This window comes from Hoplias malabaricus, chromosome 10, assembly GCF_029633855.1.
Source record: "Hoplias malabaricus isolate fHopMal1 chromosome 10, fHopMal1.hap1, whole genome shotgun sequence".
Taxonomy (NCBI): Eukaryota; Metazoa; Chordata; class Actinopteri; order Characiformes; family Erythrinidae; genus Hoplias; species Hoplias malabaricus.
The window spans coordinates 22,043,628-22,058,703 of record NC_089809.1 but is presented as its reverse complement, the minus strand read 5'-3'; the positions used below and the strand labels follow the sequence as shown (position 1 = coordinate 22,058,703).

The following is a 15,076-nucleotide window of genomic DNA, read 5'->3' as shown; positions in this document are numbered from 1 at the left end:
CGTTTAAAGAAATTTCAAAAGAAATAAAGATTAACTGTTTAAAAATGTATTAACCGATTTCTGAAGGCAAAATAACGAGTACAGAAAATAAAGTTTATCATCACCCACGCACGAGGCATGAGAAAATTCCCATAATTATTTTAAAAATGTATTCATTGTAGAGATAACACTTTCATTTGAGTAGCTGCTGATATTTCAAAGTGAGTTTCATATTTCAGTCTTACAAAACAACTTGTATCTTTACAAACATCTCGTCTTTCATGAATTTATCTCGGGTAAATTTGCTTAATGGTAATTTCCGCTTAAGATGTAACTTCCACAATATTTCAGATATTTCAAAAGCGAAATGTTGAGATAATAAGGCTCAAAGAAAGTTAAGAGACATTTATATCAGTCACATAACAGATGAGTCGTAAAAGGGGATTTCTAAATCATAAGATTTTAAACATTAAGTTAAAACCATGAAATGTTTAGTAATTATATTAAAGTGACGTACAAAATACACCGCTCTTTGGAGTTTTTCTTCACAGCAACGAAGCTAAAAGCTTTCACTGCATTATACTGTAAAACACCGCCCTCTAGTGATTCTTCGAAGAAAAAACTTCGAAGAGCCCTCTTCACATTTCTTGTTTATAATACCCCCTTCCCAACAGTCTTTACAGGTGTACAAACACCATTTCAGGAAAGATATAACATCTTTAAAAATACATAAAAATAAAAGCACAATCTGTGATTTATTTAAATGACAAATGTATAAAGAAAATATTTCCAGTGATTTGACTGATCTTCTTTATTGTCACAACACTAATATGTAGTTGAGGTCCATTTACTCAGAATGGAGCAGCCAGATGCAGCCAAATCTGTGCCTTGGGTGCTCCACTTGAACCACAAACCTTCAAGTCGTGTGGGAAACATACATCAAGCCACTTCTCTACAGGTAGGAGAATAAAAAGGATCATCCACAAAAAAGCCCAGGCTTTGCAAGCAAAATTGGGTCATGGCTGACCCCTTTACAAAGTAAGTGGAAAAAACTGTCCAAACTATTGAAAATGAACAGTTGTCAGAGAGTTCTCTTTGCCAAAGAAGAAAGGTACTATCCAGACTTAATTCAGCTACAGCTGAAAAACGCATCAATGTCAAAGGGTGACTTACATTTGTGACTGTACCACTGCAGTGAAAGTGCATACTGGGATTTTAGAGACATTTGCTGCCAAAAAAACATTTTCCTGGTATGTCATGGTTTTAAAAAAAATAAACAAACGAAAACACTTGCCAAAGTGTAACCAACTGCATCCGGAGTTCCCAAACATTCAAATTTAAAGGAAAGGTGACAAACGTGGTGAACGGCTTACCCCAGTATCTTGAGTGTTGCTATCATTGAATTCTAAATGTATGTTTACAAAACACAACAAGGTTGGTCAGTGAGAACGCTGAAAATCTTTTCTTTGTGCTGTAGTCAGTTATATACAGCTTCAAGAGAATCACAGATTCATGCTTTTATAGTGTTTCACCAAAATTAATAATAATAATAATAATAATAATAATAATAGTATAAATAAATAATCCAACGTCCCTGGAAACAGGGATAGTAAACAAATTATGTTCTGATAGATTTCACTGTTACACCATATTTAAAAAATGTGCCTAGCCAGACTGAAACACTTTAAAAATACAAAATAACCTAATTCACTTTTACATTGTTTTAGGATTAATTTCCTGGATGTTAGGAATTAGAAAGGGGAAAAAAGACAAGGAACATCAAATGTTAGCTTAAAACTTTGTTTTGTATCCAAACTGTTGTACAAATGATCAGAAATGAAACACCCGAATTTTAAACAACCCATTTGGCCCACACAGTACCAAAAGGAGTCACAGCAGTACCACACACAGCATTTCTAATTATATCAAAATGCTGAATTTCAGTAAATTAAAAACAGATGAAATACAATAAATGCAAAAGAGTCAGATTTCTGACTCACAAAACCTTCCAAACTCAAGTGGTGTTGTTAAGATTTTTAGTATCTAAAAAAACTAATCTTAATTTTAGGAAGCCTTTGGGAAACCTAGCCCTGGTTGTTTTCAATGGTTCAAATGACTATAATTAGACTGGCACGCTGCCTAAACGTTGTGTGTGTGTAGTTTATTGTAGTAAGAGATGATCCAAGACCTGTTGCCTTGATTGAAATACTAACTTGTACCATTTCTTTGAGGGACAAACAAAAGCTGTCTTAGATCAGCTGTAATAAATACTTGGCCAACAGAGACATACTAAGTATAGTAATTCGTATTTCAGTAATGTTAATCTCAGGACTCAGTATTAAAACAGTTGTTATACACAAGGTAAACATGGTAAGAAAGTTGTTTCCTGTGATCGTTAAGGCCTCTGAGGTTTCACTCTTCCACCAAAGACCATTCTTAATGTGCATAGCACAAGCAATTAATTCATTAAGCAACTGTTTACAAAATACAAGACTAAAACCTTCAACAGTACCAGAACCTGTGCAAAAAAGGGTTTAAAAGGAAAGAAAGAACCCCCCCCCTCCAAAAAAAAAAAAAAAACCTTCATTCCCTTTTTTGTTTTTTTTTTAGGTTTGTACATAGTTAAGGTTTTAGTGAAGTAAGCTTGTCATGCTGCAGCAGCTCAAACATATTCCCCTGAGTGCTACTCTTTCAAGCACTGATCCAGCATAGTGAGAAGACAAAGAAAAAATTAATGTGCAAACATCATAATAAAGTAAGAAGGCAAAAAAAACACACATAAAAACACAAAATCAATGGGGCTCTTTTTCTGTTTGAAGAGCTTTGACAAAACATGTTAACTGTTATAAAAAATGGCAAACTGCACTTGAGGCTTTAAAATGATATGGAAAATGAATATGAAAAAATTTCCTGTAGAAGCTGAAAATAATTTGTTCCACTGATTCCAAATAAATACCCTTATAGAACAAAGTAACACAACTGATTTTAAATGAAAAATAACTACTATTTTTACCGACATACATTTGAGGTTTGTGTGCTAAAGACCCCTTCATCATCTCTAATACATCGGTAATACACTGAAATGATCATAATGAAGTTTCTACACATACTTTTAAGAAAGCATTTTAACTACTAATGGTCAGTGCAGTCTGAGAGCTGAAAATCTAAGAGCTTAGTACAGTGTTGTTCACAGTAAAATGTGAAATTTAAGAGTCAATCTGTAGTAGGCAAAAACAGTTTTTAATATTTTGTGTTTCACTGCACATATAGTGCGACCTGTGTACATTTTTCACCAAGAGTCTCACACCGAGCTCAGGGCTTGTTCGTCTTCATCCTCCTCATCCTCAGGAGTGTCAGGGTAGATGACAAGGAAGGCAGCAGTGAGGAAACCAAGGAAGGACCCTCCTGAAGCCACCATCGGGATGACCCTCACCGTGTTTACAGCTTTCACAACTGCGCCGAGCGCAGATGCCACCAAAATCTGAGAAATGTAAACCTGGCATGACAGAATGGCACAGTCGATACCAAATCCTCGGCGAGAGTTACCAGGACTGTGGCGAACGTACTGTAACAACACAACATTATTTCCAATCAATGTCAATATAGCAAAATCGTTTTAAGGAAAATTACGACTAGTATAAACATCAACAACTCTATCAAACCTTACCTCTTTGATTTCATGGTACTGCCCCAGCAGAGCATAAGGACAGTATGATATGCTCATAGAAATAATGCCCATAGTGCTTATCATTATCATGGCAACATAAACATTAGGGAAAATGGCCATTATGCCTGTGCCCACAGCAAAGCCTAAAGTTCCCAGCATGTAGATGACCTTAATGCTCAGGTAATAGTTGTCAAGGTACTTCTGAAGAACAGCTTTAAAAGAAGAACAAAATACATGTTATTTACCCTGAGCAGATGTGAATTTATGGTAATATTACAGTTTCCTTATTGACAAATAACAAATGAAAACTGTAACCATTTCAAAATAAGTGTTTGTGTTACTAGCGGTTCAATAGAATTGAGTGATAAACTGTACATTTTTTACATGATATGAAGGAGATATTTAAAACTAAACTGGGATTCAAAGCCAAGTATTAAAAATATTACTGTTCAGTTTAGCACAATGTACTACCTACACTGTAATAAAACTTGCAACATGCAAAACTGAATGCATGCAAATTAGCAAAGCACAACAGCAGATAAGAGTCTAATTAAAGCCACATAAAGACATGCTTGTGGAGTACCAAGTACTGAACAGCTAATAAGGCAAACACCCACTAATTATAAGATTCTGTTTCAAGCTTTCATAACTTTAAATGGAAACTCATCTCTTCTGTTCCCGTCTACTCTAGATATTGTTTCAATTTGCAGTTTCAGTTCTGTATTGGATTGCTACTTCACAAACTGGTTTATAAATTTAGGACATCTCCATTTGCTGTCAATGTCCTGCTAAACGCAATATGAACTTATGAATACACTGCGTGAAAAAGCATTTGCTCCCTTCCCAGTTTGTCACACTTGAATGTTTCAGATCATCAAATTAAGTTTAACACTAAACCAAGATAATCCAAATAAACATGAAAACTGTTTAGTCACACCCAGGCATGAGCACTGTCACACCAGCCGAATCCAAATATCACTGCAATGCAATGCAATCTAACAGTCAAAGACATTGCTAAGGCTCCGGGACTCCAGCAAAATACAATGAGAGCCATTGTCTACAAAAATAACTTGGAACACCTTCTCAGTAGTGTCTGGTCCCCCAAAATTCTTTCAAGGGCACATAAACAACAGATCCAATTCCGTTCAGCTTCAATTAAGGTCATTGTATATAACTGCACAACAAGGAATACACCCTACAAAAGCATCTATGGGTAAGTTGCAAACGAGTGCTGACTAAAAAGAAAATAAAAGCTTATCTTGCATTTGCCAAACATCTAAATGAGTGCCAAGAACTTTGGGATAATTTTCTGTTGAAACATTTGTTCATGGTGGAACTTCTTCTGTAAAACCTGGATGACTTGTCATAGTTAGAGCCAAGAATTCTGCTTTCTATCAAAACATTGAAGTGTGTTATCTGCCCATCAGTTTATGACCTAAAGCACATTCGGGTTATGAAGCAGGACAATGACCTGCAGCACCCAAGCAATCCACTTTTCTTACTGACTCAAAAGAAACAAAATTAAGCTTTTAAAGTGTCAGAGTCAAGTTCCTAGTGTGAATCTGTTTCCTAGGTGTCAGAAGAGCAGAGCTTTTTAACAAACTGTTTAAACATGCTTTTGGTCTCATGTGCCAGTGTTGTGTCTTGCATTACAAGGTTAAGGGGAAAACCATGCCAAACCCTCCTACTTGTTCCGTATTGTGGCTTTAATATAGGAAAAATATGTAAAATATACCTGAACAGATGGCAGCAGTGGCAGCATAGATAACTAGCCCCCAGCAACCCATCTGCACACCCTTATGGTAGTCCTGAAGTGCAGTGGAGTTTGCCGGGTCCTGTGTGGAAAAAGAAAGGTTTTTAATAAGGTACATCCTGTTAACACAGAGAAACTTGGATAAAGCCTAGACATTAAGCTGCCCTTACTGTTGGGTCTCCTTTAAAGATGACCTGTCCCATGAAGTCAGTGTAGAAAACAGCCTGAGCAATGATGGAGAACCAGGTAAGGAGATGGCACACGCACAGCCGCCAGAGCTGCGGAGGCATCTTCAGCATGGACAACCACAGAAGCTTTACTGTTGTGCCACTTTCTCCCTCTTCACTCTCTCCATCTTCTTCATCTGGCCCGGATGAGGCGCTACTGCTCTGCTGCATTTTACGCTGCTCCTGCCGTCTCGCTAACGCATCAATGTCATTCAGGCTTCGCGAAGACTTGATCGTGTGTACTGTGTTAGCACGGCGACGAGGCCGCAGGAAGCCCACTCGCCCATGATATGAAAAGGTAAATGAAGGTTGCCTGTAGAAAGAAGGATGACGGCAACGCACTGTTGTGCTGGTGTTGGGATGACGGCCGCCAACCTTGTGCTGGTGGCTTGTGGCATTCACTGTGATAGCTGCTGAACTGCTGATTCCAGCAAGGTCACCATTGATGACTTTGGAACATATAGCAGAGCATTCTTCCTGGCAAGGAACCCCCTGGTGCACTGAAGGACTGGAGCACTGACTCATGGGGTAGGTGCTATTATGACAATGATCAAATGACTTTTCTGTCTCATCACAGTCCTGGAATAAATTTGGCTCCATGTCACAAACAAAGTGACTATCAAGGTCCAGTGCTAAGTCTGGGTCCAGTTCGATGGTAGTGTCTGGTGCAGCAAGAATGGAGTCACTTTTACTCCGTACGTTTAGGAAGTCCATTTGGACTTGCCTCTCAGATTGATTGTCCTCAAAGGTTTCATAAGGTCCTTCCTCACAAATAAAGTCCAGATGATTCTTTAGGCCAGTGCAAGGAAGAGCTCCATTCATCTGAACAGATGAGGAGCTGTCTGCATCTTCGTCCTCGAAAGACTCCTGCTGGTGGGGGCTGTATGGCCGCTCCTTAATGCTGAACAGGTGGAGTGTTACAGAAATTATAAAGATTATGGCTGCAAAGAAGAAGAGGACTTGCTCTTGGGCCTTGAAAGCATGGCCCAAGAGGGTATCTGTCCAGTCCAGACCTCCCAGCATGTAGCCCACAGCTCCTCCTAACCCTGTAAATACAGCAGTAAAGCAGCTATGTAAAATTCAACTTAATCTGTTGCATGTTTTTAGGGTAACATTAGGTGAACTCGCACGTGTCAAGCATTTCACGTTGATGAAAGAATTTAAAATTTCTTTCAATAAATTTGTTTAACTGTGAAATCTTATCCCATATTCGCTGTAGCCTTAGCTCTAACTAGTTTACTGAAAACAGTTTAAGGGTAAGTGTTTATTGCATTTCCTTTGGTCTCATTTTGTTCTAGGAGCTTCTGTTAGTTTAGAAGTGTCTACAAAATGTATTCATACATGGCCTCCTTGCTGTTGCATGAAAAAGCATCATGCTCAATTTGACCTCATCCACACAACAGTGAAACTCAGTGGCACAAAAGAATATAAAATATCCTCACCCTTGAAAGCTTAGCTAATTTAGATAACAGAAAGATTAGGACCTGCTATTAGGGATCAATGTTGATAATTCTCCTTTGAAGAATATTAGTCATTTTTCTTTCTTTTAATATAAATAAAACTTTTCTACACTGCACAGTTTGGCATGTCTTGTATTTACTTGACTGCTATAATAAACCAGACTGGAGGGGGAACGAGTGTTTCTGGAGTAAATGTTTAATAAGATTTCCTCAAAAGATACCTTTTGAAGGTCGGGGTCAAACACAAATCTGACAATGGAAGCTTATGTGGCTTATGAAAAAAAAAAAAAAAACAGAATCTAGCCTGATTTTGTGTATCACTACCCTGCCAGGTAAACTCTACAACCAGCTTTACGTTATTACTTAATACATATTTTAAGACCTCTACATTTAATGAACATAGCCTAGTCTCAAAATACATTACCTGCTGAAAAGGCATGAATATTGAGAGCCATGTCTTGCTCTTCTGTATCAGCTACATCCAGCAGAAAGGCTCTGATTGGCCCCTCAGATGCATCAGCACAGAAGTCCAGTACCACTACACCCAGCACTGTGAGAAATATTCCAATGGACTGTTTACCAGGAACATCCCCTACAGCCAGGCCTGACCAACATCAGACACACAACACAAGGCAATTTTTTATTAAACATATATTTTTATTACACACACCTGCTGAACAAAACTAGATATATAATTCCATGTTAACTTCTTTAGAAGATAGACATTGGTTAAACATTCAACAAAAAAGCTGATTATCAAATGTGAAAAAATGAATTTAAAAAATTAAAAGAAACAAGAAACACCTCACCTAAAAGAGAGCCATTGAGAAACAGTGCCACACCTATCAACACTCCGACACACAGAGCCAGAATAAAGGGCCTTCTGCGACCCCATTTAAGTGTACAGCGGTCACTGGCTGAGCCAATCAGTGGAGTAAGGATTAAACCCAAAATAGGGCTAAGGAACCATGTAAGACTGTAGTACTGCTCTGGAAGACCTGTAAAGAAAAAGATGGGGCTGAGTATTTCACTGCAGCAATTTAGAGATTTCTAAGGCACAGGGGATAAAAAGGTCTCTCACACATTCATATTTCTTCCATTTTCTAATTAATACATATTAACTAAGCACACAAACCTTTGTTTAGAGTAAGTATGTTTCAAGCTTGGTAATATGGTGACCTGCTCGTGTAACTGTTAAAGAAGCCTCAGAATATCTGGTCCTGATGATTAAGGTGAAGGGAACTAAAACAGCCTAGCTCTGAAGATCACAGAACATTATAAATCTCAAAAGCTGCCTTCCACTCTGTGCTGGGTGTGCCACTCAGGGTCAGTGAATTGTATCTTGACCTGTTTCAACATGTCCACTGTACATTAACCCATGTCTTACGACACTATAACTCTCACTCATGAGGCCACACAGAGTTTATGAAGTAACAGCTTCTGATACTTCGACTGCTCATCAAATGATGCAGTCATTTTTACTGCTGCAATAAAGAGCAATAGAGAAGATGAATGATCTGGGAGGTATTTCCAAACATAATCACAAGTTAAGAGAAAGATTTATAGAAGCTTGTATCTAGGTTTTTGTTAGTAGCAGGTAGTTGGCAGTGCTATTAGTTAAGCCTAAAGCCTCTTATTAACTCATCCCCATTCGCTGTAGGTTTTCTGCTAAATACTTAATGTCAATAAAAATAAACACAAAACCCAAATATTGCAAAAAGAATTTTACGTTTGGACAAGGTGGAAAAGTTAGAATATCACTAAAGCCAAAATGAGAAACTAAGTGATGGAAAGGGGTTCTCAGAATAAACGATGATGTCAGAGTCCACACAGCATTTACTTACTTTTCAAAACATTGAGAACAAGTTCTAAATAAAATGACATGGAAGCCTCAACAAATACTAAATCAGGCATTTTGATATAAAGTCTTTAACATGCTCTTCTGGGTACTGCTCAATAAGGTTGGGTGGTATAACAGTAATACCATATACCACTGTTTTTAAAAACGTGGACCGTATTTATGAGGCGTGTGTTGTGTCGAATTTCTGTTCTGTGTCTTTAAGAACATGGCCAAACGTTTTTGTGCATTTAAATGAGCCACAGGGAGTGGGCGCTGTGGGAGCTCACTGACTGGAGATGTGACAGGTGGAGAAAAATAAGCCCAGTAGCCCACCAAAATTGTGAGTTTAGCACTGAGCTTGGGTTAAGAGAGGAAGAAGGATGAAAACTCGATTTTGTGCTCACAGATATGAGGCTTTATCCTCTAATTATGTGTATTTTGGGCCTCTGTTTGCTGGAAAATTATGTGCTGTGGTGTGTTAAACCAAGTGCCTGTTAGCTGCCCAGCTCTGCTTCTAAACAATGTAGAACCATCTTAGTTCGCTTATTTTCTAACTTTCCTCTTCCTCCAAAACCATCCATCCATCCATCCATTATCTGTAACCCTTATCCAGTTCAGGGTCTTGGTGGGTCCATAGCCTACCTGGAATCATTGAGCGCAAGGCTTGAATACACCCTGGATACACCATGGAGGGGGTGCCAGTCCTTCACAGGGCAACACACACACACACACCTACGGACACTTTTGAGTCGCCAATCCACCTACCAACGTGTGTTTTTGGACTGTGGGAGGAAACCGGAGCACCCGGAGGAAACCCACACGGACACGGGGAGAACACACCAAACTGCTCACAGACAGTCACCAGGAGCGGGAATCGAACCCACAACCTCCAGGTCCCTGGAGCTGTGTGACTGCGACACTACCTGCTGTGCCACTGTGCCGCCCTCCTCCAAAACCAGTCACTGAAATTTGAAAGAAATGTTTTTGCTTTTTTTATCGTTGACAAGTGTGTTGGTGTGCAGTGTCAGGCTGTGCTGAGCTAAACTGCCCAGCACATACACTCAGAAAACCCTTCACACGTATAAGTCTCAGTGCAGCTCGACAGTGCACCCACCCACACACTGCCCACAGTAATACAGTATACCGCGAGAAAATTGAGACCATGTCAGTATGAAAAATGTGGATACTGCCCATCCCTACTGCTCATAATGCCTGGCTTCTCTGAACTGCTCAACTGCCAGCCTCCCAAATCACAGGACGTGAGCAGCAGCGCTATGAGAGTCCATTTGAGGGGAGCTCTACATTCACTCCCATTCATTTTGGGGTGTCTTTGAACCAATGATAAAAGGTACCTCAGAACCGTTTCTAATTACGACACAGCCTAGGTTCTCCTCTACAGAGAATGGACTTTCTGTCATTTGATCTACGAGCTTAACAAACTCTTCATAGTTTAAAAATGAACTTTTTCCACAACAATGCTAAAGCTGACACTGCGCTGTAATTCTAGAGAAGCTCAGTATAATCAAGAAGCACAGAGCTGTAAAACTCTTGTTATAATACACTAACGTACTCAAATCTCACTTGATTTGATGTCAGCCCTAATCACTGGACTGTCCTCTGCATTTTTTCACATAACTGTACTGGATTTCTTTATTGTGCAAAATATTTGTGAACTTTGATGGAATCCCGGCTTGTGAAGATGAATCCATGGCTAAACAAGTGCGGCTCTTCCATTCAAAAGTGATTCAAGATTAACCCGGAGAAAGATAAACCTGAAGGTAAATTCACAGATCAAACTTCCTTTTTTTAATGATGGGCCGACTTAATGAAATGCTGTATTACATGTTGCTTTTCACTCAAAGTGGCTCACTAGAATTTCTCTGGTTGAAAATGCAGGGAAAACAGAGAGAGAAAAGTGCAGACTCACACATTCTCTTCATTCCAACCAAGCTCAGTGACATTCATTGTTACCCTGCCCCAAACACAAACATCACCAGGATTGGCCCATCACACTGTTACACTATTACAAAGAGTTTGTGCAACATGGCTCTTTCCATGTTTAAACTCATAGTCTGTCCCCATTTCCAACACCTTTCCTTTACTCTCTTTTGAAGAATGATGCACATTTAAAAGAAGAATGAAACACTTTCAGAGAATTCTGAAAACTGGATTCAAGATGACAATGAAAGGTTGCTCAATAAATCAGGCAGTTAGCGATACTGGCTATGACAATACTAGGTACCTACCTATCTGCAGCAGCACAGGTGTGACCAGGGCTGTTTCCATGGCGTAGCAGAATTCGCGGCCAAACATGACGGCTCCATGCATAACCCACAGGCGCTTTGAGATGTGGTCCACAGACCCCTCGCTGGCCGACTCTGCCTCAACCTCGACCTCCACGTCCCTCGCTCCGCTTGTCCTGCCACTCTGAACCTTAGAGGGCATTACTGCCATTTCCAGAACTCCTACAGCCTCCAAGTCAGTGTTCTTGGGTGCCATTTCCACTGGCATAAAGTCACCTGCAGTGGGGGATCCAACTAATCCAGGGATAGGGCTCTACTTCTCAGTGAGACTCCTTACAAGTCCTGCTTCTGTGTTTCTGGATTAAATATCCACAGGGATATTTCATAATCCACATGCATTCAATCAAAGTTTCTGATGATAAGAATATGTTAACCAACAGTTAAAGCAGAAGTCATGTCGCTCCATATATTTTAAAGAGAGGTTTATCACCTGCTGTAGGTGGTACAAATCCATATATGGCCCTGCTTGGGCAAGTCATAAGTCATGTTCTCACAGTCACTGAAAAAGGAAGAGAGGAGGAGAAGTGGAAGATCAGCACAGGCAGATGATGATTCTCTGTGTATCCCCATGGAGTGATTTAATAATATCTAGATGTGAGAGAAAGTGAAAAAACATAATTGTCATAACAATTACAGTGAAAAATAAAAGAAACAAAGAGAAAATTCCTGAAATACACCAAAAGAAAACATGAAACCGAACAGATATGAATATTTTACATCTCTATCTGAAAGAGTAAATGTAATAAAAACGCAGGTAAAATGTATTAAAAACACATAGGAAAACTCACTGTTAAAACCTGACAAAGCTTTCTCCAAGAGAATCATGTCACATTAAAAAAATTATAACATTTTTTAGAAAATGTCTTCTACTAAATGTTGCTAAAGATTTCTGTGGAATGCCACTGTCTGTGACATTCCAAAGGTCACGTGTGTCAAGGGGAGGACTGGTGTTACATTATAACTCTCCATTATGACAGGGTCAGTGTAACATCGCACTCAGTAGTTTTAACAAGGGCTGGATTATTTAAATAATTAAAATTATATTATGGATATAATTATCAGAATCATACTTTCACAATCACATAACTGTTAAAAACATATTTTGCATATATTTTACAAATTATTTTAAAATGGTCATATATTATTACTGCTCTAGGTGGATTGGGTACATGTTACATATGTGTATCTGCACTGGCAAACTACTGCTTCACAGCACTGGACCAGAAAGCCCATAGTGCAACCCTATTTCATAGAGGAATATCTTGTACAAATACAATGCTTTTGATACCCTTTACACATCCACCTCTACTCTTGTTAAATAAATAAAAAATAATTTAAAAAACCTGCAGCAAAAGAGAAAAGCACCTACATTGGCTCGTCAACACCTCATACACTTGATGCAGAAAAAAAGTGTACTGCTGTCAAAAGTAACTGGGAAGTGCCCAGAGAGTGAGTCCCTGTGAGGGATATTCTTTGTAATAGTCCTGGGAACCTATGCTAGTACACTTACTAAAAAGCTTCTATCCTCAGGCAAAAACTTGATAGGGCAAAACAGTGCCCTCCAGTTCAGACAGTCATGCTTGAATTACTGCTTACCCAAGCAAGGTGCACCTGTGGAGACTCAGCACATTTTTTACCCAACCTTTTTTTGGAAAGATTCAGTTAACTATAACCACAGTTTACAAAAAGTTAAATATTAGCACACTGCACACTTCACCGGATAATGTTAAAGTGTTTTCCAGCTGTGATGGCAGAAATACTTAACAATTTGATGTGAAAGTTGTCTGCTTGCACAAACTTACCAATATAAAATAGACTATACTGGTGGTTATAAGGAAAAGACATCAGAAGCGATAAAACATCCCTTCCAGTGAAATTCACATTTTGTACGTTGTTAACATGTCTGTGTGGTGACAGAGGTGGGGGTGGAGATACATCAAGCCAACTTAGGCACTAGATTTTTATACTTGGGGACAATTCCTAAATCTCTCCCTTTATTGAACAGAACAGAGTTTTTAGGAATTTAATCAATGACCAGAAAGAAAATTTAATGTCTCTAAAATGTCTCTAATGCTGATTTTGAATTTGCAAGGAGGTTTTAGTCTAAAGCTTAGTATTTAGTTTATTTGATCCGTTCATGGTGCCAAAAGGCACCTGTGAGCGATTATAAATCAGATCAGCACCAACCGTGTCCTTATATAGCTACAATAAGAGGATATCTGAGTAGTAAATAAAATGGTCACATTATATTGGCCAAAATGTTAGTTCTGATACGCCACAGTTTAAGAAATCTTATTTGATAGAGGTCTGTTTCTCTGCCAGGAATATTTTCACCTCTAACCTCTCTGTCTCGACGATGAAAACTTGACAAATTGTGTAAAAACTGGTATTAGGGAAATTTGCAAATGATATTAAAGCTGACTTTCGATTCGAGTTTTCTGTACTTCCTGTTCGACCTGCAGTAGTTTAAGTTAATGTTGGAATGTTAAAAAGAAATCAGATAAAATGTGAACTTCAACTCCGCTGACTACTTTCAGGACATTCAGCTTCAGGACGCTAACCTGACTCCGAAATAGTGATGTTTTAACAGAGTTTAATGGCGATACATAGTTAAATACTAGTTTACGAGAGACGTTAGATTAAGGTTTAATACAGACACACAGATTCTCCCTCTGACAGTTAGCTATGTTAAACATTATTCGTTAGCTTGCTAACCGTTAGCCAGCTCTGCATGTTAAACCTGAGAGAGTCCGTTTAATAAAGCTACCGTTAAACACCACAGAACGGCATCAGTTCTTCGGACAGGTAGCAGAACTTTCTAAAGACGTGCTCGCTTTTGAATAAAGACATCATTCTTTGTGAACACACGAGGAAATGTGAATGATAGCAGAATATAATCGTACCTTACCGCTCAGTTACAGTCTGTCTCTCTCCACATCTGCTCCAGAAGGTGCGGGCTGGCTATTGTGTTCTATCGCGGGTTGCCAGTCACTCTACCCTCAAAATCCCCGCCTCCAGACGCTCCACGTTCTTCCACTTGCTTCAGTAAAGACAGGTGGGCTTTAAAGGAGCGCTGGTACATTATTGTTTCCTGATGATATACTGTAGGAATCACCTCAAAGAAAAATCTATACTATTCCACAAGACCACAACATGAATGGGCTTATCCTGTTACCCCAACTACAGACTGAAATATTAAATTTAAAACTTGTTTATTTAAATAATTAGAATGTCCTCAATGTCTTCATGATATTAGTATGGATGCCAGATAACCACATTGGGTATTGACGTATTCTGTGCTACCAAACTCTCTTACTTTAACATTTTTTTCCCAGCTAGCAAGGGAACGTTCCCACAACTCTGGTTAACATTACCCAAAGGTTCTAATACAGTATTTAAGAACACGTTTTAGTCTAATCTTCGATGAACGTTTTAATATTTTCCATTTTAATAAAATATTCTTTGAACATTAGACTAACAAATTTTCTTTAAAATAATTGTTTAAACATCCTGTGTGCACTAATGAAGGCCTAAAGAATGACCAACAGAAAATGTGCAGAAACAGGTGAGCTTCTGTCTTTGACCTATACAAGGAGCACCAACAAGGCAGGTGTTAAAAACTCCAGCAGCACTGCTGTATCTGATCTACCAGTGCAACACTACCACTGATCCTGTCACAGCAGTTCTGATCCATCACCAAAATCCACCTCTTGATTCTGGTCCTGTTGGGGTCCTGACCATTAAAGATTAGGAGAAGAAAGAAGTTAACAAAGTATGCAATGTATGGACTACAGTCTAATTGTAGAACTAAGAATTGCTACAGGGTGAGACAGATACTATTTAAAAA

General features: G+C 38.8%; 1 protein-coding gene across 4 annotated transcripts; it reads right to left on the bottom strand.

Moving 5' to 3' along the window:
- Positions 1-1,658: 1,658 nt before the first annotated feature.
- slc45a4b (solute carrier family 45 member 4b) lies at positions 1,659-14,257 on the bottom strand. Of its 4 annotated transcripts, XM_066684007.1 has the most exons (9): positions 14,138-14,257; positions 11,660-11,817; positions 11,173-11,525; positions 7,896-8,084; positions 7,511-7,690; positions 5,570-6,672; positions 5,382-5,481; positions 3,647-3,858; positions 1,659-3,544 (listed from the first exon to the last, which is right to left on the bottom strand). In XM_066684007.1, the coding sequence occupies exons 3-9, from the start codon at positions 11,435-11,437 to the stop codon at positions 3,281-3,283; spliced, it is 2,313 nt and encodes a 770-aa protein (XP_066540104.1). In that variant the 5' UTR covers positions 11,438-11,525; positions 11,660-11,817; positions 14,138-14,257; the 3' UTR covers positions 1,659-3,280. The 4 variants fall into 4 exon arrangements, with proteins under 4 accessions (XP_066540104.1, XP_066540102.1, XP_066540105.1 ...); XM_066684005.1 differs by having other exon boundaries at positions 1,660-3,544; positions 11,173-11,817; positions 14,133-14,252; XM_066684008.1 differs by having other exon boundaries at positions 1,660-3,544; positions 11,173-11,728; positions 14,138-14,248.
- Between the last annotated feature and the right edge of the window lie 819 nt (positions 14,258-15,076).